A 27,606-nucleotide genomic window follows, 5' to 3' on the forward strand; every position below is an offset into this window, starting at 1 on the left:
AGTTAAATACATATTCTTCTCAAGCTATTCAAAACAACGAAGTGGAAGAAAAACTTCTAAATTTATTCTCTGAGGCCAGTATCACCCTGATCCCAAAACCAGATGAAGGCACCACCAAAAAAACAAAACAAACAAACAAAAAAACACCTCTAGGCCAGTATTTCTTAATACAGATACAAAAACCCTCAACAAAATATTAGCAAACTGAATCTAACAACATATTTTAAAAAATCAAACACATGATCAATTGGGACATATACCTGGCATGAAAGGTGGTTCAGTATTCTCAAAACAATCAATGGAATATGTCACATCCATAGGGAGTAGGATAAAAACCATATGATCATTTCAATAGATGCAGCAAAACTATTTGACAATGTGCAATATCCATTTATGATAAAAATCCTCTGCAAAATAGGTCTAAAGGGAACATACCTCAACATAGTAAAGGCCTTATATGGAAAACTCACAGCCAATCATATTCAGTGGTGAAAAACTGAGAGTGTTCCCCCTAGGGTCCAGAACAAGAGAAGGATGTCCAGTCTCAGCCCTTATATTTAAAATAGTACTAGAGGTCTTAGCCACAGCAGTTAGACAACATAAGGAATGAAGGCATCCAGATTGATAAGGAAGGAGTAAAACTATCACTATTTGTAGTTGACATGATACTGTATAGAGAGAAGACCACCAAAAACTTACTGGAACTGATAAGTAAATTCAATAAAGTTGCAGGATGCAAAATGAATGTACAGAAATCTTTTGCATTTCTACATGCTAAAAATGAAGCAGTAGAAAGTAAAATTTAAAAATAATCCTATTTATAATTACATCAAAAACAATAAAATACTTGGGAATAAACTTAATCCAGGAGGTGAAAAACCTGCACTCCGAAAACTATGAGACACTGATCATGGGCATTCTAGATGATGCAAAAATAGAAAAGACACTCCATGGTCATGGGTTGGAAGAACAAATATTGTTAAAATGTCTCTACTGCCCAAAGCAATGTACACATTCAGTGCAATCCCTATCAAAATTCCAGTATTTTTCACAGAACTAGAATGAACAATCTAAAATTTGTATGGAACCACAAAAGACCCTGAATAGCCAAAGTAGTCTTGAAAAAAAAACAAAACTGGAGGTATTCCTATTCCAGATTTCAAGTAATCTTACAAAGCAGTAGTAATTAAAATAGTGTGGTACTGGCATAAGAACACACATAGATCAATGGAGCAGAATAGAAAACCCAGAAGGAAGCCCACAATTATATGATCAATTAATGTTCAACAAAGGAGGCAAGAATATACATTGGGAAAAAGTCTTTTCAACACATGGTGTTGGGAAAACTGACAGCTACATTCAAAAGAATGAAACTGGAGCACTCTCTTTCACCATACACAAAAATACAAATGGATTAAAGACCTAAATATGAGACCTGAAACTGTAAAATGGCTTGAAGAGAGCACAGACAATAATTTCTGACATTGGCCATAGCAAAATTTTTCTGGATATGTCTCCTAAGGAAGGGAAATAAAAGTAAAAATAAATGAACTATTGGGATTATATCAAAATAAATATTTCTGCATGGTAAAGGAAACAACAAAACTAAAAGATAGCCCACCTAATGGGAGATGATATTTGCAAATGACATAACTGATAAGGGGTTAGTATCCAAAATATATTTAAAAAATACAACTCAATATCCAGAAAACAAATAATCCAATTTAGAAATGGGCAGAACACATGGGCAGATATTTCTTCAAAGAAGACATATAGATGGCCATCAGACACATGAAAGGATGCTCAGCATCACTCGTCATCAGGGATGTGTAAATCACAACCACAATGAGATATCAACTCACACCTGTCAGAATAGCTAAAATCAAGAAGCAAGTATTGAAGAGGATGTTGACAAAGTAATCCTTGTGAACTGTTGGTGGGATTGAAAATTGGTGCAGCCACTATGGGAAACAGTATGGAGGTTTCCCAAAACATTCCTCAAAAAATTAAAAATAAAAATAACCTATTATCCCTTAATCAGGCTATCGGCTATTTATCCCCAAAATACCAAAACACTACTTCAAAGCAATACATGCACCCTTATGTTTAGTGTGGCATCATTTACAAAGCCAAACTATGGAAGCAAACCAAGTGTCCATCAGTAAATTAACAGATAAAAAGGAGGTGGTAAGCATAATGGAATATATTCAGTCTTAAAAAAGAATGAAATCTTGCCATTTGCAGCAACATGAATAGAGCTAGACAGTATAATGTTAAGTGAACTAAGTCAGAGAAATACAAATACCATATGCTCTCATTCATCTGTGGGATTTTTTTTTTAAAGATTTTATTTATTTATTTGACAGAGAGAAATCACAAGTAGGCAGAGAGGCAGGCAGAGAGAGAGGAGGAAGCAGGCTCCCTGCTGAGCAGAGAGCCCAATGCGGGACTCGATCCCAGGACCCTGAGATCATGACCTGAGCCGAAGGCAGCGGTTCAACCACTGAGCCACCCAGGCGCCCTCATCTGTGGAATTTAAAAAACAAAAAGCAAAGAATAAAAAAAAGGACAGAGAAACGAACCAAGAAACAGACTGTTAACTACAGAGAACAAATTGATGATTACTAGAGGGGATCTGGGTTGAAGAGTGGTTGAAATAGGTGATGGGGATTAAAGAATACACTTATCATGAAGAAAAGAAAAATTTCCTTGATAGTGTTTGTTTGTTTGTTTTTTAACCTTCTTACTGACACTTACAGTGATGGTGTAGCTTATAATAATGGCTCCTGCGAATTGATGAAATAATAGTATTATGTTATTAATCTATGGGATTTTAATGACTATATTTTGGTACTTTAGCATTCTGTTTTTTAAAAAATTCATTTATGTAATAGTTTAAACATTTCCCCCCATTTTTTATAGTCTAAGTATAAAATTTCAAAATCACCTCTGAATTTTATAAAGGCAAGAAAATATGCTTTTATTTTTAAAATTTCTTATATTTATTTAATATATTATTTTTATTGCTATAAAATTGGTTTATAACATATTACTTTCAGGTGTGCAACATAATAATTTATTCTTTGTATACACAACGAAGTGATCACCACAGTGAGTTTGTTTATCGTTCATCACCATATACTGCACCACCTTCACCCATTTTATCCCACCACAACCTCTTCCCTTATGATAACCACTAATCTGTTCTCTGTATCGGTAAGTTGTGTTTGGTCTTGTTTGTTCATTTGTTTTGTTTTTTAGATTCCACATATAAGTGAAATGATTAGAGTACTTGTCGTTCTCTAATTTATTTCACTTAGCATAATATCCTCAGGGTCTATACCTATTATTGCAAATAGTTAAGTTTCCTTCTGTATTTTTTGACTGTTATTCCATTGTGTGTGTACATCTTTCTCCATTCATCCATTGATGAACACTTAGGTTGCTTCCATATCTTGGCTACCGTAAATAATTTGAAATCAGGGACTATGATGCCTCCCACTTAGTACTTCTTTCTCAAGATTGCTTTGTCTATTTCGGGTCTTTTATGGTTTCATACATATTTTAGAATTTTTTGTTCTAGTTCTGTGAAAAATGCTGTTAGGATTTTGATATGTATTACATTGACTCTGTAGATTTTTTAAAAAAGATTTTATTTATTTATTTGACAGAGAGAGCGAGATCATAAGTAGGCAAAGAGGCAGGCAGAGAGAGAGGGGAAAGCAGGCTCCCTGCCAAGCAGGGAGCCCAATGGAGGCCTCGATCCCAGGATCCTGAGATCATGACCTGGGCCGAAGGCAGAGGCTTAACCCACTGAGCCACACAGGTTCCCCGAATCTGTAGATTTTTTAACAATATTAATTCTCCCAATCCATGAACACAGAATATCTTACTAATTATTAGGGTCTCCATCAATTTCTTTCATCAGTGTCTTATAGTTTTCAGTATGTAGATTTTTCAGCTCCTTGGTTAAATTTATTCCCAGGTATTTTATTCATTTTGATGTAATTGTAAATGGGATTATTTTCTTCATTTCTATTATAGTTTATTAGTAATTTATAGAAATAAAATAGATTCCTATCTATTCATTTGGTATCCTGTAACTTTACTGAATTAATTTATTAGTTTTAACAGGGTTTGTTATTTTTTTTTGGTGGAGTCCTTAAGGTTTTCTATATATAGTATCATGTCTTCTGATACTGATATAGTGACAGTTTCACTACTTCCTTTCCAATTTGGATACCATAGAAATAGAGAGGATCATAAGAGACTACTATGAACAATCATATATCAGCAAATTGGACAACCTAGAAAAAATGGATAAATTCCTAGAAACATACAATCTACTGACTCATGGAGAAAGAGAAAATATAAACAGACTAATACATCATATTAATAGAATGAAAGAGAAAAATCATACCATAATCTTATTAAATGCAGAAAAAATTTTTGACAAAATTTAATGTCTTCACATTCCCTCATGTTCTTTGCAGCATTATCAACAGTAGTCAAGACAGGGGAACAACCCAAGTGTCCCCCAGTGGATGAATGGATAAGGAAAATGTAGTGTATATGTACAATGGAATATTGATCAGCCATAGAAAGGAAGGAAACTCAAACTTTTTGACATGGATGGACCTTGAGGACATTATGCTAGGTGAAATAAGACAGAGAATGACCAATACTGTGTGTTCTAACTTAAATGTGGAATATAAAAAAGATGAACTTAAAGAGTAGAGAGGTGGTTGCCAAGGGCTGGAATTTCAGGAAATGAGGAAATATTGGTCAAGGGATATAAACTGTAAGATGAATATGTTCTCAGGATTTGATGTATAGCATGCTAATTGTGATTTGCAATGCTATAATATTAATATTAATGTTTAAGTGAACTACCAGATGAATTGGTTCTGCCAGGTCTCGGGTCATTTTGGTATTTCTATCAAATGGATAAGCATTTTAAAACTAAAGACACCAAATTTTTGACACAATGGTTGTATATAACATCGCGACTGTGCTATTTTCCCAGTGGACAAGATAAAACTGGAACAGTTTCAAGTAATGATTTTTGTGTTTCTGAGGGAATAAGTACATGTATTGAGAGAAATTTAAGTTGACAGTAAAAATGTTGACGGTTAACCCATGCCCCAATATAAGAGCAGATGGAAATGTCTTGCATGAGTTCCAATTCATTAAGCAAATGTGACACTTCATGTTCTAGACATTTTAAGTTCAGGGAATTGAAGTGATAAAATAGTAATATAAATGAAGCCTCTTCTCACTGTACTGAAAGTAAAGTATAATAAAATGCTAAAATGGATTTTTAAGGTTTCATCAGTATAGCTTTCTGATATCTGAAAAATTTGATTTACAATTTGCTGCCACATTGTCATCGCTGAAAGTTAATTATAAGACAGTATAAGCATCATATTCTAAGTTCATGGTGAGGTAGGAAGCCAAGCTTTATTATTTAAAAGTGTACCCTGTGTCATTCCTAACATTCATCACTTAATAAGCTTACTTATTTAAATTTTTATATTAAATATACAGCGTATGAGAATTGTTGTTTTGAAAACAGATAGGCTTGTCTTCCAGGATTTTGAATGAAAAGGGTTGTTAATAAGTAATCCCTATATTTTGGATTATTCTAAAGTTGTTATTCAAAGTAGAAGTTCAATTTGAATTTGTTCCAAGAGATTTTAATTCACAGTGAATGTTTTTACCCATTTTAGATCTCAAAATTTATTATACACTGTTTATACTTAATTCCAGCAGCATATCCTTTCCGTAAAATTTGTTGTGATCTCAACATTGCCATTCAGCTTTAGCAACTTTGAACTAAGTAACTTTGGATTTATAGTATTTCGTATCTTAGATACGATTCACTAGTTTGTTAATTTCTCTTCAAGTACAGCTTTGAAATTTTGTCATTGATACAGCTCATTTCATAATGAAAGCAGTGGTATCTCTAATAATGCAATAGGTCATATTGGCACGTCATGTTTTGGATTTGTTAAGGAGTTTATATATAATTTGTACCATTCTAAAAATTAAAAATAAAACAAAAATCAAGGTAATTATTGTCCCCATAGGCGACTTAACCAGATGTGAAATAACAAAAGTGTTGAGAGAACACTCTGACCCTCATCTCAGTGAACCCCTTCAAAGCACAGTTCAACTGTGATAATCATCGGTCTCTAATCCTGATGAGAAACTGTAGTTTTGATTTATCTAGTATTCTTTGAATTGTCCACATATTGGCTCATTTCCTAATGTAGTATTACTATAGTAGAAGGTATTATTAAACTTGTCATCTTTTTCTCTGCAACAGGATGATTTTAGAGGAGACAGTTTAATGTGTGAAAAGCAAAGAGAATTTTCATTATAGTTTCATGTTAAATGGTCTGCTACTGTGAGGCTCACATAAATGCCTCGGGCTTAACCTCCTGCTCTACACGCCCTGGAATCTCCAGTGACTGTCTTTGGGTTGCAGTTAGTTGTGTGCCAGTTAGGCTGTATTGTTTGTATTATTTTTGGTACAAAATAGTGCATATACTAGTTGATATTAAAGGGCAATTTTTTGAAAACTGTGTGTCCGTAGTAAAGTTTCCTTCACATTTGGGTAGGTATAAACAGGTGATCATTCCTGGAGTGGATTCTTGGTTTCCTTCTTATTGCCTTTTAACATTTGGTTCACTTCATTGTCCCTTTTCAGGTAAAGGCCATTATCATTGTATGCAGTTTAAAAGATAGAATTGTTTGTTTTTGTTTTGTTTATTTTTTTTTAAGATTTTATTTACTGGAGACAGGGAGGGAGAGGGACAAACTGACTCCCCGCCGAGCAGAGAGCCCAAAGCAGGTTCAATCCCAGGACGCTGGGATTATGACCTGAGCCAACCAGGCACCCAGAATCATTTGTTTTTTTACATCATAAGACACTTTTCAAAAAAGCTTTGTATTTTGTACACTTTACTATAATTTTTTGACAGACTATTATCATTGAGTTTTAAATAACTGCTTAATGTCACAACTTATGTGAAGCTAAATGAAATGAAATATTACTCTTGAAATGACAGTGTCTACAGTGAATTACATATCATTCTGGGATATTTTAAACACTTTTTATTTGATCTGTATAAAGGTTGCCGTCATAATTTTTTTTGAATGACACATTTGTAATTTATATAAACTATGTGACTTTTTCTCTTTTTTATTTTATCTTATCTTACAGATGCTGGTGACCACCCCAGAAAAATGGGATGTAGTGACAAGAAAGAGTGTCGGAGATGTAGCTCTTTCCCAAATTGTAAAGCTCCTTATTCTTGATGAAGTTCATTTGCTGCATGAAGATAGAGGACCAGTCTTAGAAAGCATAGTGGCACGTACTTTACGGCAGGTAAGTGGAAGTTATTTTTAAGCTTGTTTTGGAGGGATGTTTTTATGCTTAAATATAGCGTTCAAGAATATTAATATGTATTATTCATGGGAATAAAGACAATTTTAGTATGGAGAAAACTTTAGGTATTTTATTTTCGTATTGAAAGTACTCTTTCTTCCTTCCTTACAAGTCTTATTTTATTGAAGTCTCTAAAAATTAACCAAAGTAAATACAAGAAAACTTCTAAACCATTTTTGCAAAGCCAAGTATAATATTGTCTATGAAGTGTTAAAGATATAACAGAACATAGGCAAATATTAGTGATTTCCTTCATTTTTCTCCCTGCCTTCTACCCTCTGAAAAAATCTGAACATGATTTATAAGTTTTCTGGTATACTAGATCATATAAATCACCTCATATGCATAATCTTAATCCATTATTTTTTTTAAAAAGACGTGTGCACAGTCTCTAGTTTTGGAGCTTTGTAGCTATTCATTAATAGTCCAAACAAAGACTGGTAAATTTACCAGTGTATCATGGTTATTTTCTGCCCGCCCGTATTTTCATTAAGTAAAAAGATAAAGTGTCTCAGAATGCCCATGAGTATTAAAAATGGCGTTTGTTGTTAGATTTTACCTGTATAGAAAATAAATGAAAACTAGTTGAATCATTTCTTTTATACTTCATATGCTAAACAGCTCTGATCCAGGTCTAGATTTGGGAATTTAATATAAAAACTGGAGTGCAAAATTTTAAAAAGTTAATATTGCATTTTAAAATGCCTTAAAATATTTTGTTTTCATCTGGTAAATCCACCATAAAATTCTAGATGGTTAATAATTTAGCTATATCAGGGATGCCTGGTTGGCTCAGTTGAGCGTCTGCCTTTGGCTCCGGTCATGTACCAGGGTTCTGGGACGGAGTCCAGCATTAGGCTCCCTCCCTGCTCAGTGGGGAGCAAGCTTCTCCCTCTGCCTCTGTCCCTCCCTCAGCTCCCGAGCACTTTCTCTGTCTCTTTCTCTCTCAAATAAATAAACAAAACATTTTTTAAAAAATGATAATTTAGCTATATCAAACAAAACTTTGTTAGTACATTAAAGAAGACATAAGAGAGGATTTTTTCATAACCTTGAGGTAGAGAACCTCTCAGCAAAATTGAAAACTCCAAAGGTTGTAAAGGGAATATGTGGCCAGTTAAGACTCCTCCAAAAAGTTAAAAAATAAGACAAAATAGCAAATTATTTGTAGCAATACAATAAATTTCTTTTATATTTAATAGTTATTAGAAATTAATAAGAAATACAAACTTTAAAAATTTGGAAAATTCATTTCACAGTAAAAATAAACATACTGAGCATTATAGAAAAGATGCTTAAAGGGACATGAGAGTTTTACCAGATTGACAGAAGTGAAAAAGAATGTAATTTGAAAGCACCCGCTAAAATCAACTCTGTGGGGGCACCTGGGTGGCTCAATTGGTTAAATGTCTGCCTTCAGCTCAGGTCATGATCCTGGGGTCAGGTCAGGGTCCTGGGATCAAGCCCCGCATCGGACTCTTTGCTCAGCAGGGAGCCTGCTTCTCCCTCTCCCTCTGCCTGCTGCTCTGCCTACTTGTGCTCTTCTATCTCTCTGTCAAATAAATAAATAAAATCTTTAAAAACAATAAAATCAACCCTGTGTTTTTACTTCTAGGGAGCTAATGTATGGAAATAATAGCACAAACATATAGATATAATAACACCAGTGTTCACTGTAGCTTTCTTGCTAATGCAAAATATGCTAGAAGCAACCGAGATGTCCAACAAAAGATGAAGTGGTTTAATAAATTATATTCATACCATAAAATGCTGCATTACAGCCTTTAAAAAGAATGAGGTAGAGCTGTATGAACTGGATTTGAAAGATAGATTATATTCTCATTGAAATAGGAAGCTGTCCTCTATATATAGCACAATCCCATTTATGTAAAGGAAAACATATACGATATATTTATTTTCTCATTCATTAAACTAGTGAACGTATGCCAGCCACATAGTTCTAGGTGCTATGGGTATAGTTAACAGAGTTCTTGCTTATCTTTAGATTTTAGGTTTAGGTAGAGTAGGATGCATAGTCACAGAAGAATGTGCTACAAATTATAAAGGTGCTTTGCTAACAGAGATGGAATTCAACGGTTGTTTGGGACATGTTTGTATTTTACCATATTAATTTAAAAAACATGTATACATATACACATAAACACACATGCATAAAATGCAAAAGGCTGAAATACTCAAAATGACAAAAATCGGAGATTTTAGCTAATATCCAATGTAAGAATTTCAAGGATACAGATAGATGTGAGACACAGGTGAAGCATGGAGAAGCCTGGACCTGCTTTCACTGCTTTCCAGGTCCTTTCTTGCCATTTTGGATTGGCTCTGGCCTAGATTTTACATAGGAGGTCTCAAAAAGAAGCATGCAGGGCATCATCTGCAGAAAAGAGAGCTATTTTAATCATTAAATATTTTATTTTATAGCATGATACTTATATAGCTTAGTGATGTTTTTCAGGGAGCCATGCCATAGGAATCCATACATTCTAGGATTATTTACGTTAAGCCGCCTATAGAGACCACATCCATCAACTAAAAGCATGATGAAGATAAGCACTTTCCTGTAACTAGAGAACATTAGAGACCAAATGAATATCCTTAGTACATTTACCAGGAGGTCTGCAATAGCAAGTTTACAAGGGGATTTGACTAGGACATCTTTCCCGAGTACCTCTAGTTAAGGGAGCAAATAGATTGCAGACCTGCTGCTAATACTTCTGTATATACGTACACAGACACATGTCATTATGTATTTCTCATATATATCTAATACATATATATATGTGCAATATAAATTTATAAATATTTTGTTAACTTTATAAAGGTATAATTTTCCATATATAATCTATGTTATAAACCATATAAAGTTAAATGTATATAAACTAAATATATAAAATGTATTACAGGTTTGTTTATTACATATGAATACAATTATAGAAATGTATATCTTGATATATGACACAGGAATATAGTATATAATATATATAACATCTAAATATATAATATATATGATAATATATTTATCATACACAGTGATATCTCTCATCACATAATGAAACTCTCTGCTTCTGTGGTTTAGCACTGTTATGCTCATAAACTTGACAGATTGCTCTTTGTCATCTGAAGAAAAACGTTAAAATTCCTTATCTGGACATTAAAGACTATTGTGATCTAGTTGTCTAACTTTTAACTTCTGCATATTCCTTAGCTGTAATAGGTTCCAGCCACACAAAACTATGCATTCCTTCTTCTCTATTTCCTTTCCAAAACAGTTGACTCTTTTCCAGAGATTAAATTCATCTCACTGGAGCAGAATGTGTTATCAGTTATGAGATTAAAGGTTATAAATACAGAATTACATATCTTCATCACTCCACACATTCATCTGTTAAAAACCTGATATCCTTTTGAATCTGCCAAATATCACTTCTTATTTTAAGTGTTTCCTAGTACAAAATTCAAAATGAATTACACCTTTTCTGGATTCCCTCTCTGCTCCTTTACACAGTTTTAGCCCTTACCACTATTGTCCTTATAATTTCACAACTTGCTATAATTAATTGTCTTAACTTTTATCCTTTACTAGATTTTAATACCCTTGATAGAAGGAGGTATTTGATTCTTCTTATTTCTTAATATGCTATGACAAAGCTCATAACTGTGGTTTTTTTAAAAAGCAAAGTTCCTGTTTTTATTTGTTCCTTTTAATTACCAGATGCTCCCAGTAGATGGCAGTGTTTTATATGGCACATCAACATTTGTAACTGAAGTACCGTTAGAAGCTATTCTAATACAGTCTTGGTTGTGTTCAGTTTCCGGTTCAGGTTCTGTGAGTTGGTATTAGGGACCAAATTCACAACACACTTGACAGGAATTTGGAAGAGAAAATTGTAATAAAGGCCAAATCTGTTGTATATAATAATGCTGAACTAATACTAGTTGTCTTCCTAACTGTATTAACTTCAATTTTATCTAGGGGCAAATATCATTAAAAACTTACTGCATAGTTTTGGGCTAATGATACAGAAGAAGCTGTAAAATATTAAAATTTTTATAGTTTTCGGGGTGCCTGGGTGGCTCAGTGGGTTAAGCCTCTGCCTTCAGCTCAGGTCATGGTCTCAGGGTCCTGGGATCAAGCCCCGCATCGGGCTCCCTGCTCAACGGATCCTGCTTCTCCCTCTCCCCCTGCCTGCAGCTCTGCCTACTTGTACTCTCTCTCCATCTCTCTGTCAAGTAAATAAATAAAATCTTGAAAAAGATTTTTTGTAATTTTCAACAATTAATACTTTTTAGGTGGATGTGTATACTTTATAGAACTTTGAGATTTGGTTTAACATAAAGTTCCAAGTTAATCTCATTTAAAAGAAAGTAATTCACATATAGGCTATTATATATATTGAGAATAATAGGATTATACCTTTAGATAAAAAATAGAGTAGTTTTAAATTGGATTTTTCACAGAAAAATATCTGGTGTTTGCAGAGTATCATGTATTTGACATGGAAATACTCTAAAAATATGTTCAGTAACTTTTATGTTGTAAGTAACTATTTTATTTTATTTTTTTACAGATGTTATTTACTTATTTGACAGAAATCACAAGCAGGCAGAGAGGCAGGCAGAGATAGAGAGGGGGAAGCAGGCTCCCTGCCAAGCAGAGAGCCTAATACAGGGCTCGATCCCAGGACCCTGGGATCATGACCTGAGCCAAAGGCAGAGACTTTAACCCACTGAACCATCCAGGTGCCCCTCTAAATAATTATTTTAAAGCAAAAATTACTTTTCTTTCCTTTCAGATCACCACCAGTACTACCTAGAACTATTGTGTGTGATTAAAATCCTCATTCTAATCAGTATAAAAGACTCTCATCACAACATGTAAAGGAAGTTTCTTAAGTAATAGGTATATTCATTGTTTCCCCCATAGAGGGTTCTCTTGTTTTTAATTGGGTTTTTTGGGATTTTGCTGCTGTTCATAAGATTTTTTAGTGAATGCAAATCCATGGTCAGATGTTGTATATGTATTTATACTCTAATTTCCATCTACCTCTATCATGTTTTAATCCTTTCTCCTTATGTTTTTGCAGTCTCTGTATGTATAGATCTCTGTCTTATTCATTGTATCCACATTACCCAAAATTTAGGTCCTAAGCCAGTGTTGATAATGGCTAATTCTGAAAGTATTCATCTAACTCACATTGAAGTACTTTGCTTATATCCACTGAGTCTTTTAGACTGAGCTAACTTATCAACAACCTTCTCAGAAACCTGCTATGAAGTTACTGATAGTAACCTCATAGGATCATAATGATATATTTTAATCACAAAGTGAGTAGAAATTTGGGGCCATTCCTTGTTTTTATCTTTCTGAGTATGTTACACTGTAATCAGAGAATGTGGCCTATTTTTTTTTTTTTTCGGTTTTGGAACTTACTGAGTTTTTTGTGACTTAATAATATATTTAATTGTTTCAAGATTCCTATAGCTATTTAATGTAAATTCCCATGTGTATTTTTCAGTATGGTGGGTAGAAAGTGCTCTTATGTGTCTATTAGTGAATTACGACCCACAGAGTCAGACACAAGAGGATTCCCGACCTCTAAACTCAGTTCTGGTCACTCTCTCCTCTCATCATCTGCTTTCTGTTCAGCTTGGTACAGTCCTCCTTTGCACTTACTTTTTCTTCTGTTTGAAGGTTTTTTATCCCCTGATCATCCCTCATATTTCTTTTTACTTTTTTAAGATTTTATTTATTTGACAGACAGAGATCACAAGCAGGCAGAGAGGCAGGCAGAGAGAGAGGGAGGAGGAAGCAGGCCCCCTGCTGAGCTGAGAGCCTGATGTGGGGCTCCGTCCCAGGACCCTGGGATCATAACCTGAGCCGAAGGCAGAGGCTTTTACCCACTGAGACACCCAGGCACCCCGATCCCTCATATTTCTTTAGCGATGATTTTCTTCCTTATCCCACCTAAAGTGGGACCCCTCCCATGCTACTTTTTATGCCATTACCCTGTTTTGTTTCACTCATGGCACTTAGCGATACCTGATAATGCCTAATTTGTTTATGAGTTTATGGTTGTCTCTCACTAAAATGTCAGCTCTTTGATTGTAAATGCCCTGTTATGTTTACTGCACACTGTTATGTTTATTGTTATTTCCTGGTCCATCCTTGCCCTCACTCCAAAATGCATGTAGTTATACAATTGAAATCTGTTGACTGACTAATGAAATGGCAAAATCTTCTCTGACCTTATTTAAAATGCTGTGCTTGCTTCTCTTTAAGGAGTATTTGTTTGTTTGTTTACTCCCTTTTCTGACTATCTGTTGTTATATATTTTATTATTGAATCCTTTCTAGTAATAATGAACATCAAATTGGAACATACTTTGTCCCCTTTTATTGTGAAAGCAGGTTTATAAGATCCTCACTAAAAATGAATGAACAGTGATTGAACAGTAATTTAACAAAATATGATTTCCAAGGCTTATTGAGTTGTTTTCTGGTTAATATCACCTAGAGGTAAAACTTTCTGAAGTATATTCAAAACCATATTTTGAAAATTTTCTTATTTATCCTTTTTCTTATTTTTTATTCTCTTATTTTTTCATTTTCTTCTGTATATTTAGGTAATTTATACATTTTTAAATAATTTTTACAAATCCTCTGATTTGTAAGTTTAAGGAACAAATGGAACTATTTCTTTAACCAGTCTGTAACTCTGCCAGACAAATGTTTATGTTGATTCAGTACTTGATAAACTCCGTTTAGGACTTTCGCCAGGGAGATTGTTTTTATATCCAGACAAATACCTTTAATTTGAAAGGAAAGTTGGTTTACAAGTTGCAGTTCTGATTCTCTCACAGAAGTGCTAAGAATCTTCTAAGGAGCTGTACATATCTCATAGGTGATGTTTTGTTTACTCTTCAGATAGGCCCAGATATAACCTCTAAACTCATCTCTAAACTTACAGAAAGAGTTTGGAAGTTACAGGGCCACAATTTCTCTTATACTTATAAGAAACATTTGTGTTGGGGAGTATACCCAGGCATTTGGATTTTTCCCAGCCTGTATGTACATTGTATTACAGCATGCAGGGAGAAATCTGGCCTTGGGAATTGCTCACTTAGGTGCAGAAAACTGAGGATACCAGCATGATGCAAGCAGTTTTTGACCAAAGAAGAAACATAGGAAACTGAAGAAATAATTAAAATATTTACCCAAATGTCCTTCCATAAACCCCTTTATTTTACTTACGATAACAAGAGAGAATGACATATATTTCTAGATTTTAAAAAATAATGATAAGGTTAAATCTTTTTATATGCATTCTCTCATTGGTTGATTAACGTGACAAATTCATTCTAAATCATGTGTACTTTTTCAAATCACATCAGAGGTTTTCAAACCTCAGGTAAGAAACCAGTTTTCCAAATTAGACTTCTATTTAGAAGGGAGGTATACGGAGCGCCGGGGTGGCTCAGTGGGTTAAGCCTCTGCCTTTGGCTCAGGTTATGATCCCAGGGTCCTGGGATTGAGCCCCACATCAGGCTCTCAGCTCAGCAGGGGGCCTGCCTCCCCCCACCCCTGCCTGCCTCTCTGCCTACTCTGACCTCCGTCTTTCAAATAAATAAATAAAATCTTTAAAAAATAATAATAATTTTTAAAATTTTTTAATAACTTTTTTAAAAATTCAAAAAATAAAATCTTTTAATAAAAGGGAAGTATACAAAATATGAAAGCAGAAGAGATACAAAAATCACAGACAGAAAGATTATTATAAGGACATGGGCTGCAGAATGCTACCCAGTATTTCTCCAGAACCCTTAGGGCTTAGGGATGAATGGTCCTTTACTGTATCATGGTAATGGTATAAATTATTCCCCTTAGGAACATTTTGTATCCTAATTCAAAATGGGAAGTTTTCATGTGATTAAAATGATTCTTTCTTTTGGCAAATGCTAACATCCTATATTGCTAACATCGAGAACTTGAATAATGTAATTAATGTGGTAAGGTGATCAAACATGTAGAATTGCATATCCTATGAATAGGTAAATCTCAGGTCTCTGTGCAACATTTTCTCAAAGCAGAAATTGAACACATCAGAGGCTTTATAAAATAAAATAGAAATTTAGAAATAACTTTTATATGATAAAATGACATATATACATCTATATAGATGTATATGCACACATACATACATATAATACATGCATGCACGCATACATTCTACACTTTTATACCTGTTAAAATGAAGACTGAAAACTTAACCAACTGAAAGATTAATCTCCTGCCATTTAGAGGTCAGTAAGTGATCATGGAAGTAAAGGAGAGAAGGAGAGAGGGACAGCACTCTTATATACCTAGAATTATAATGCAGAGTAAGAATTATACTCTTAAATGAAACAGGAATGGAGGGACCATAAATAAGTTAATTATTGAATGTTAAATGTTAGACAGTTTTAAATAGAATATTCTAACAAAAACAAATGGGAAAATAATAAAGCTGAAAAGATTAATTTAATTATGAAATAACAATTAAAAAAAACTGAAATAGTTTTTTAAAAACCTGAGTTAAATAAAGAAACCTCACAAGTCTAATCACAAGTAGAAAACCACTGAGTCAACAAAATTAGAATTGATAAAGACCTTTTACAGAATGTTTAGAAACTCAACAGGAGGACAATACTATAAACCGTCATGAATTAGACCCGAAAACATAATTGAGAGAGAGAACTGGACATTGCTGAGTGCTTATGAGCAGCTCAATGGACAGACTCCTCTTTCACGGTCATTTCTGCATTTCTTTCTTTTTTTTTTTTTTAATGTTCAGTTAGCCACCATATAGTACATAATTAGTCCTGATGCAGTGTTCAGTGATTCAGTAGTTAATTAAGTATAACACCCAGTGCTCAACACAGCACGTGCTCTCCTCAGTACCCATCACCCTGTTCCCCCTCCCCTCATTTCTAACCAGATGTTCTGTCACCTCCGTCCTCCAGTTCATACCACCAGTTCTTTGTGAGTGCAGCACCTTAAACTCACCATCCTTTCTGGCCTCCCTCCCGGTCCGTTTTCTGGGATTAGAACCATTACCTGCGCTCAGCATGCCTTCCCTGATTTACCTGGGTTTAATCAGTGATCTCTCTCCCTTATTCTCACAGTTTTCAGAAAGTGCTGCTATTAATCGGACACATTATAATGTTTGTTGTCATTATTACGCATAGACTCTAAGCTCCTGCTCTGTTGGCACCGTGCCTGCCATTAAGAGCTTAGCAGATAGTTGGTGAACAAATTAAATCAGTGTTACCAGCAGTGCTCAGAAACAAAATGAGAGTATTACCCTACACCAATGAACACAAAATGTGGCTCAATACATTTTTTGAGTAGTTTGTAATTTTTTCCAGTTTTGGCTGTTATTCCCTGCAATCAAACTTTCTGTTATGAATATAAAATTATTTTAATATAAGATGCTTAATGATAATTTGTTAAGCCAATTTGAAAACTTCTCCTGTGTGATGATAGAATAATTAGTAGTATTTTTTTCTCAGAATTTCATCTGTTTCACTGATATGCTCAACTATATGTTGCTATGATATAACAAAAGGAATACTATATAAAAGGTGAAGAATTATGGACTAAGTAAGCAATCTATAATTAGGGAAGGAAAATGCTGATTTTATAAATGAGTCTTCAAGAATTTTTTTTAAAGGCCCATGGAGAAATACGTGAGTGCCTGAGTCAGTTAGGCGTCTGACTTTTGATTTCTGCTCGGGTCATGATCTCCAGTTGTGAGTTGGAGCCTTGTATCGTGCTCCATGGTAGGCATGGAGCCTGCTTAAGATTCTCTCTCTCCCTTTGCCTCTGCCCCTCCCCACCTCTAAAATAAATAATAGTTAATTAATTAAAAAATAAATTTTTAATTGTCCCTGGAAATATTTTTTTGAAGATTTTATTTATTCATCTGACAGAGAGAGACACAACAAAAGAGGGAACACAAGCAGGGGAGTGGGAAAGGGAGAAGCAGGATTCCCACCGAGCAGAGAGCCCAATGTGGGGCTCAATCCCAGGACCCTGGGATCATGACCTGAGCCGAAGGTAGACACTTAACGAATGAGCCACCAAGGCGCCCCCGAAATAATTTTTCATTGAATGTATTGTAACACGTAGTTTCCAAAGTTTCTGTCTTGCAGTTGTCATGCATTTTAAATTTAAATTTGTAAAACATTAGAAATATTTTACCTTACTTATTTTGGACTTTTATGCGTTTAGTTTTTAGCACATGAAATTATAAATTGGTAAAATTTAGACTAAAATCTAATCCACGTATGTCACTTACCTTGTTATATTTTTAGAAAACAAAACAAAACAAAAACAAAAAGCCATTTAACTAATAGGATTTTCCAGTTGAGAAAATCTACTAAACTCACATTTTTAATTAGATTATTTCTGATGCCAGATTTAGGCGAGTTTTCTTTCATTTTATCTGCCTTTTAGACTATGTGTTGTGTTTAAACTATGTTTAGACTATGTGTTGGTTGGCGGGGGGAGAGTCCTGTTCTGTTGTAAATGTTTCATACTCTATATTTATTAAAACTTATTTCAAACTCTGTAAAAATCCAAATGGGTTGAATTTACATCAGATATTAAATAATATAACCCATGTAGGTGGAATCCACACAGAGTATGATAAGGATTCTTGGGCTCTCTGCAACCTTACCCAACTACTTGGATGTTGCTACATTTTTACATGTTAATCCCTGTATTGGACTTTTCTACTTTGATGGCCGTTTTCGACCAGTTCCTCTTGGACAGACATTTCTGGGAGTTAAAAGTGCAAATAAGGTAAATATTTTTTTGATAATTTACTTTTCTAAAACTGTTTTTGTTGATGTATTGTTTAATGTTTAATGTATTCGGGATTTCTCCAAAAGACCTAATCTGTAGGATTGCAAATTGAATGTTTTAGACAAAGTTAAGCATGCTTCCTTAACTAGATGTAGTAGAAAAACTCTTTCTAAAAGTTGCTTGTAGTTTGCATTGCTATCATCAATGTAGATTTTGTATTCTTAGCTGAGAATACAAGTTATATATAAAGTTATATGTTTCAAAAAGTTATTTTGATATGATTAAAGGCTGGTATAAAATAATAAAAGACTCTCATTAAACCAGTAATATACATTTTGATATGATATCCATATAAAATAAACAGTACTTTTATGCAATTGAAAAATAATTCCTAGTAGCAACTATTAATGGAGGTGTTCTATTTCACTTGTAAAGATTTTGAATTACCATATTAACTATATATATGTAGCATATGTTAAATTCTTTATAGTGCTTTTAAAAGTTTGTTTATAGTATTACTGTGTACCATTTACACTATTAGGGTGCTTATTTTAGACTTTTATAATATTGTGAAAGGATATTTTACCTAGCTCAAAATTTATGCATTTAATATTCTGTTTAATGCCACTTTTTTTTTTTCTGTAGAAGAAATAGATTTAAGAGAAGATTCATACGCCTTATGACCTCTTCATAAAAGAAAATAAGATGGAATCATGTGTTATTATGTCAGCCTTAGTCTTTAATGTATTGCATTACTTGTCTAAAGAGAATTTTATTAGTAAAGTAGGGTCATTTTACCATACACTATTACAAATAAAATACTCAGCTAGGAAATACCAGATGTGACTGTCACTACAACAGTGTCTATGCTCCATCTACATTGCATCAAAGTAAGGGTATCTATATAGCTGTAGGGAGCCGTTTCAGAGCTATGGACAAAAGGATAGCTCATGATATGATAATACTTCTACTGTACATGTTTTATCATGAATTGTTTCAAGTGCTTTTCAGTATCGCTTTTTTTTCCCTTAATATATATTTGATTATTTAGTACATTTTAATGTACCATTAGGTCAGGTGTAGAGCTGGTTTTTTATAGCTTTAGATTGTTCTTTCAGCTTTTTAATTTAAGTGATAACAGGTGCTTATCATAGATCATGCTGTATCATACTATACAGAGAAGAAAAATTTTTCAGATGCTTTTCAACCATTTTAAATGTTTTTTAAATTCTATCCTACAAAGTGGTAAATTAGTTAAAGCTAATGAAATTCAAAGTATTTGCACCATAATATGTCAAAATTGTAATCATAAAAAGAATGGCATCTGGTGATTAAACTATCATAATTATTTTGAAAGTTTAGGAGTTTGACCATATTAGAAAGATACTTTTACATATCTTAAATACTGTAAATATAGTAAATTAATTATATGTACTAATTATAGATACAGATCTTTTTGTCATACTAAATGGTATTATTTTTACACTCAGTGAAATATACAATTGGTAACCATTAAGCATTTCCCCATGGTGTTGTTTAATATATTTACTAACCAGATATTAATTTGTCATCTTGTATAAAAGGTAGTCTTTGTATGTTTTTGAGAGTTTCATTCAGAAACACATGATATGATTCAGTTATCATGGAAGAACATAGGAAGATTGTGTGCCTGACACCTCTAATCTGAAATAATGGCTTTGGCTGGCACTCAGACTTCACTGAAAAAATTATTGTGAACAGAAGTTGTTTTTGAATCATTAATGGGGAGTAAATTATTTTCTGATTCTCTCATTTTACTTAGTCACCACAAATCATAAGAGGAACAGAATGATAAAACGTTTGCTTTATTAAAGCAAATAATCTAAATCATAGTCATTTCAGATGTGTATGACATTTTTATCCCCTCTACACTCTTAACAAATGTTAAATAGGGAGATATGGGCTGGATTACATGCCTGCTCCTTTGGATTAACTATCTTACCTTTTTGGTTAGAAGTTTTCCTCATCATTAGGGAAAATGAGACCCTTTCTTAACTCATAAATTGATACTAAATTTTCATTTAATCTGAGAAATGTTTCTGTAGAAAAATATCTACCCCTCTCCATGTATATTACAGAAACAGTATGTTCCTTCGATTTCAGCTTTATCTACCATGGCATTCTACTAGTAGTGTTCTGGCGATTTTGAGAATTCCAGAGGAAAGCTCTATAGTTTACAGAATGAAATAGAAGAAAAACAGCCTGAAGAGTGGGCTTTCCTGGGGAAAGCAGGGAAAAGAATTTTAAAATTATTCTAAAATACCTACAAGTAGTATATTATCCTTAAAATTGTCTTTAAAAAACTTGACATACTTAGAAAGTTAGTACTCTGCAAGTATTATATGAGGTATTTTCTTTGTACTATATTGTGTTTATTTCTTATTAGGTTGTTATGTGCTACATGTTTATGTTGCGTTTGTTGCTTCTGCATTCTAGTTAATCTGAAAGGGAAAAAATGCCTTAAAATCTGTAGTTTTTTTGGTAGTTAGAAAGTTTATAACTGCTTCATTTTATATTATTTGTGTTTTTAAAAAACTTAAGGTACAGCAATTGAATAATATGGACGAAGTATGCTATGAAAGTGTTTTGAAGCAAGTAAAGGCTGGACACCAGGTACAGTTACCTTCTTTTATCCTGTTTTTAGAGACTACTAAATGCTTAAAATTATTAATTTTTATGCTCTTAAAATTTTTCTTGAATTCTGAGATAATGACTGAGTTTTTAGTTCTTAATAATTTTTTGATTCAGTGGTTAGCCATGTAAGTCATAGAATATTAATAGATATCATCCTAATATTGATAGGTCATGCTATCTTGTTTGCCAATTTATTCAGTAGATAAGACAGAAAAGAATTTCATCCTTTACACTTCTTGGTTTTTTTTTTTAATCTTTTTTAAAAGCACCAATCTTCTTTCATGCCTCAAAAAGTTTAATTTATATTTTTACATAATGTAAAAATTTGAAATGTTGTATTATTCTTACTATTTTCATGAAGTAGTATCAACTGAAATATATATAACGTTTTTATATTGTCTTATTGTGCTTGGAAGCTAAGCACTTTTACTTTTATACTCCATTGTTCAGAATGCTCCAATCAAGATTGTTAGAGAAAAAGTGGAATGATAATATTTGCTTACATAAAACTTAGTCATTGCCCAATTGTATATGGGTCTTTGGATCATTTTATTTTATTATAGAATTTTTTTCTGTTATTAACCTTTTATGGCACATAAAATTAAATGCTTTCTGGTCCTTTGGTTTTTAAATTTGTTTAAAGAGCAGTGAAATCCTTTTTTTCCAGACTAAATCTTGTTTCAAGCCCCAGTATATAAACAAATCAAAGATGAATTAAACTTGAAGGCATGGAACACTGCCCACTGAGAATCTCTGATGCATTGTGCCCCTTTAAGAAATAGTTTTAAAGTCAGGTTTCTAACTAATCTCAAGAAGATGTCCTTAGGTTTAAGAATAACTTTTAGGGAAAAGACATCATAATTAAATTATACAATATTACTGACTTACCTTCCTAATGATTAGTAAATGTCTGAAACTGCTAGAGTTATATTTATTTTCACTGAATTCTGTACCAGCCAATGAGGCAGGTACTTTTGTTATCATCTGACAGATGAAGAAAATGAGGAGCTGTATATTTACAAAATAAAGTAACATGTTTCCATCATTTTACTAGTCCAGTTGTAAATTCAGTCCATGTGAGTATGGAGTCTCCACTAACCATCGTGTCATTATCACTTTCTGTGCCTTTATTTTATATCAGTGTATTTTTTTTATTCTCCTTAGGAAACTGCTTTATGAATTGCATTATTTATTATATACAAATAATGAAATGGTAAAGGCCAATATTCTCTCTTTAATCAAAAATATTTCCAAACTCCAACTACTGATTCTTAGTCAGGAGCCAGGACACTTTTTGTAAAGGGCCACAGAGTAAGTAATTTAGGCTTTGCGGGCTTTATGTTTTTTGTTGTAACTACTCAGTTGTGCTCTTGTAGCATGAAAGCAGCTAGGGAGAGTATATGAACAATTGGACACAGCTGTGTTTCAATAAAACTTTATTTACAAAAACAAGCAGCAACTGCATGTGGCTTGTTTTCCAACCTTTGTTCTAGATTGCCTCACAAGATTTATTTGTAGTGAATGTCTGATGATCCTAAAATGTTATCTAGGGAAACTTTTGACAGCATTTCAGTGAAAATCCTAAAAGAATGAAATATCCTGTATAGCCACCAGTATTTGTGCCTTCTTTGTAAAAGAACAGGACAAATTTGTACTACAGAAAATTTAAGCTGTATTATTAGCTAAGGAATGTAGCTGTGGAATCCATAACATCTTTGTATATACTATATTAAAAATATTAAATAAATATTTAAATGTTTTCTCCATTAAATTAAAAAAAAAATAGTTACTCTTTTTTAGAGCAGTTTTGGGTTCACAGCAAAATTGAATGGAAAGTAGAGAGCGTTCTCATACAATGCCTGCCCCCACATATGCACAGCTTCCCCCAACTGTCAACATTCTGCACAAGAGTGGTACATTTATTTCAATCAGTAAACCTATATTGACATGTCAGTATCACCTATGGTGTCCGTAGTTTACCTTAGGATTCACTCTTGATGTTCATTCTATAGGTTTGGACAAATGTATAATGACATGCTTCCACCATTATAGTGTCGTACAGAATAATTTCATTGTCCTAAAAACCCTCTGTGTTCAGCCTATTCTTCATTCCTTCCCATTTCCCACTGGAAACCATTGACCTTTTAAGTCTTTTTAATCTTTCTGTAGTTTTGCCTTTTCTAGAATGTCATACAGGTTGTAGCCTTTTTAGATTGACTTTTTTCACAATACCTACATGAGATTTTTCCGTGTCTTTTCATGACTTCATAACTTACTCTTTTTAGTACTGAATAATACTCCACTGTCTGGATATACTATTATTTATTTACATACTGAATGATACCTTGATTGCTGCCAAGTTTTGGCACTTATGAATAAAGCTGCTGTAAATGTCTGTGTACAGGTTTTGTGTGGACTTAGGTTTATGGCTTCTTTGGATAAATAACAAGGAATGTGGTTGATGGATCATATGGTGAGAGTATGTTGAGTTTTATAAGAAACTGCCATACTATCTTCCAAACTTGTATAGCATTTGGCATCCCCACCATCAATGAATAAGAATTCCTGTTGCTCCATAGCCTCACTAGCATTTGGTGATGTCAGTATTTTGGCCATCTGAGAGGTGTGTATTAGTATCTTGTTCTTGTAATTTGCATTTCCCTAATGACAAGTAATGTTTAACATTTTCATATTCTTATTTTCCATCTGTCTATATTCTTTGCTGAAGTATCTGCTTAGGTCTTTGGCCATTTTAAAATCAGGTTGTTCATTTTCTTATTGTTCAGTTTTCAGAGTTCTTTGTATACATTAGATAAAAGTCATTTATCAGATGTGTCTTTTGTAAGTATTTTCTCCCATTCTGTGACTTAGCTTCTCATTTTTTCATCAGTGTCTTTTACAGAGTGGTTTTTAAGTTTAGTGGAACCCAGCTCATCAGTTATCTCATGGATCATGCCTTTGGTGGTATATCCAAAAAAGTCATTACCATACCTAAAGTCACCCAGATTTTCACCTAAGTTATCTTCTAAGAGTTTTATAGTTTCATATTTATATTTAGACCTATGATTGGTTTTGAGTTAAATTCTGGGAAGAGTATAATGTCTAGATTATAGACATCTAGATTTATTTATTTCTGCATGTGAACTTCCAGTTGTTCCAGCACCATTTGTTGAGAAAACTATCTTTGCTCCATTTTATCACCTTTACTCATTTCTCAAAGATTATCTGGTGGTATTTATGGCTTATTTCGGGCTTCCTTACTCTTTTCCATTTGTTTGGCTATTCTTTAGCCTATACTAGAGTGTTTTGATTCCTGTATCTATATAGTGAAGTCAGGTAGTACTGTCCCTCCAACTTTGTTCTTCAACATTGTGTTGGCTATTCTGGGTCTCCATTTAAGTATGAACTGTGAGCAAACGTTCTTCTTTTTTCTGTAACTTTTGATTGTGATGGGATTTCTTCTGTCGCTGGAGAATTTTTTTCTAATTTATGATAAATTTCATTGTAAATGCTAACCTTTAAAATTTTTTTATCTCTTTTAAGATAATGGAAATTAAATTTGTAAGTACTTTGCTATGTATGGAACATATAGATAGATAAGTTATATTTGACTCTAGTCAGGAAAACACTTAACTACTCCTTTTGTAATTGAATAACCTTGAAAATGTTATAAAAATATTTAAAACACCAGTGGTGGGAATGTTAGTGTTGCATCTAGAAATTAAAAAAAATTAAGACAGTCATTTTTCTTCCAGTTGTAGCTAGCACTTAATAACCAGATAAGTAGATATTTGTTTCATTACTTTGGAATACAAGATTGCTTCTGATAGAAATAAATCACCTTTTTTAGAATTAAAAAAGGTGTTTTTATAAATTTTTTTCTGGGTGAGACTGATAAATGCATATATCCATGTATAAACATACATATAAATGTACATATTTATAAATGCTAATAAAAGTAAATGGCTTAATAATGTCATTATTGCCAGTACTGTAACTACTTTGGAGCCTTAGGAACTACAGGTCCCTCATCTTTGTAACAGTATTTGCCTTTATCATGCTGTTTATAATTGTTCTTTAAGTATATTTGTTATATTGCTCCCACCATTTTTTCCATTACATTACAAAACCTTACATTATAATATGTAATATTTCTTTAAAAAATAAAATGCACCCTATTCCTAAATGCACCCTATTCCTAAATGTTGGAGAGAATAATAGTTGTATCTTCCATTGTAAGTAAGTAAAAATCCAACTAAATGTTGTAACTTAAAGGATCCTAGGAAGATGATTTCCTCTTCCTCTTCTAGCATATTTCTTTCACTGTTACAGAGACTAACGTCTCCCTGTAGGAATCATGATTCATACATAAAGTGCTGGCTGGGGGTGGTTTGGTCAGTATAGATGAGATCTTACCGCCATTCCTTTCATTCTTAGTGTGAAGTTGTTTGGTACATTACTTTTCAGAAAGAAAACTGCCAGAGGGCAGGCACTTGCAGCTATAAATTCTGAAAGGACAAGTTGGGATGGAGGACTGGGTTCACAACACTGATTTCTGTTTAGAAGGGACAGACTCAGATGGGATACCCCAGAGAAGGTTTCGTGCTGCTCCACAGGATGAGGAACCTTGGAATAGAGAGTGAGCAAAGCTGAGGCAGAAGTTGGTTACAAGCATGACCTCCCGAACGTTTGTGTGCATGTCATGGCATCCACAATTGCCAGCCTTTGACGAACATGACCTCTGACCTCTCTTCCCCTGTCTGGCTAAAATGCACTGGGTGCAATTTGAGAGCCCATGGAAACACTTAGGCATCAGGATTTGTGTCCAGATCTGTGACTTTTTCCAAACAAGAATTAGAGCAGGACAATTACGGCCCTTCTCAGGCTGATCAGGCTCCTTATGAAGCCAAACTTGGGCTGCAGGTCTCATAATTTCTATTATTGAGTGATTAGTGATGATGTTTATATTCTATAATAAACATAATTGTAGCGCTTCCTTAAGTTCTGTAGAAATACCCATGCATTTCTTTTACTATTTTTAATTATAAAAATAAAATAACAACACTAAGGAAAATTTTTATAGTTCCACTGTTATTTTATCATTTTAACATTAGTATTGTAATTTTTTTTTAAGATTTTATTTATTTATTTGACAGTAGATGGAGAGGCAGGCAGAGAGAGAGAGAGAGAGAGAGAGAGAGGGAAGCAGGCTCCCTGCTGAGCAGAGAGCCCAATGCGGGACTCGATCCCAGGACCCTGAGATCATGACCTGAGCTGAAGGCAGTGGCTTAACCCACTGAGCCACCCAGGCGCCCCTAGTATTGTAATTTTTATATACATCCCACTACTCACTTTTTATCGAATTGCACATATAGCTTTTAATTTTGTTCACTGAAACTTTATTAGTTATAATCCATTACTAGATTATACTATATATACAATTTTATATTCACTGTTTTCTTTAATGAATACTGGACAGTTTTCATTGTTTCTGCATGGTTCTAACAGCTTTAATGTCTGGAAAAAGAGGGAGATTTGATTCAGTTTGTAAGTTTCAGATACCGTGTGAGTCTCTTTGGACTTTTAATCTTCCCAAACATTCTGATATAAGCATTATGGTCTCCTTTTGTTAAAGAGAAAGTGAAACTACAACATATTAAGTCCCTTTCCGAGCTAGTACATACAGCTAGTAAAGGTTTGCGCCAGGACTGAAACACAAGTTTTTGTGTTGATAAAGCCCACGGCATCTTCAGAACTTTACACTGCTTTGCTGTTAAGCTGACATTAGCTGTTCCTCTCTTACTGGTTATTCCTACATTGGCGAGTGTTTTCAGTGTTTGCAATTTTCTGTTATTAAAAATGAGTGCTACTATAGTGACCATCTTTCTACCTGTTATTTTTTCTGTTGAAACATTTACTCAGGATAAATTTCCTAAAATGGAATTATGGCACAAAAGGCCACATTTTGTGGGCTTGACGCATGATCCTATGATACATTCTGAATGGATTATATAATTTTGTGGTCATAGCAGACCTATGTAGGATTTTAGAAACTTAATGCCATGTTTTTCTGAAAAGTTTTTCAGTGTAATGTGATGTAAGATTATAATCTGATGTGTTTGCTATTTTAAATTTGTTTCATAATTTTAAAGCATATAAGAAAATGATATCATTCCAGTGAATTTTTTTCATTAGCAGCTATTACTTTTAAATCATGATTACAAAAACAATTTTGCATACCATATTGTTCATGCTTTCCATTGGGTGTACACCCACTTTCAATTAGAAAAACATATTCTTCCCTATGATTTTGCTTCATGACTGTGACCGTGTGGTCTTTGACCTCCGTAATTGTATTTTCTTTTTTAAGAGAGAGAGAGATAGAAATGAAGGAGAGGGGAGAGGGAGAGGGATAAAGAGAATCATAAGCAGACTCCATGCCCATCCAGAGCTCAATTTGGGGCTCGATCTCACAACCCTGAGATCTTGACCTGAACTGAAATCAAGAGTTAGGTGCTTAACTGACTGAGCCACCCAGACACCCCTATATTTGAATTTTTAAAATGTAACTTAAATATAATTAAGGTACCTGCATGGCTTAGTTGGTAAGTGAC

The 27,606-nt window shown here is 33.6% G+C and overlaps 1 protein-coding gene across 1 annotated transcript in view; it reads left to right on the forward strand.

The window, feature by feature from the left end:
* Positions 1 to 27,606, forward strand: part of ASCC3 (activating signal cointegrator 1 complex subunit 3) — a 338,051-nt gene that overhangs the window by 125,225 nt on the left and 185,220 nt on the right. Inside the window, exons 11-13 of the mRNA XM_082731866.1 lie at positions 7,229 to 7,393; positions 18,140 to 18,316; positions 20,900 to 20,971. Coding sequence (XP_082587992.1) covers positions 7,229 to 7,393; positions 18,140 to 18,316; positions 20,900 to 20,971 — 414 coding nt within the window. The remainder of the gene's footprint in view (positions 1 to 7,228; positions 7,394 to 18,139; positions 18,317 to 20,899; positions 20,972 to 27,606) is intronic.

The sequence above is a fragment of the Mustela nivalis genome (genome assembly GCF_964662115.1).
Source record: "Mustela nivalis genome assembly, chromosome: 5".
Lineage (NCBI taxonomy): Eukaryota > Metazoa > Chordata > Mammalia > Carnivora > Mustelidae > Mustela > Mustela nivalis.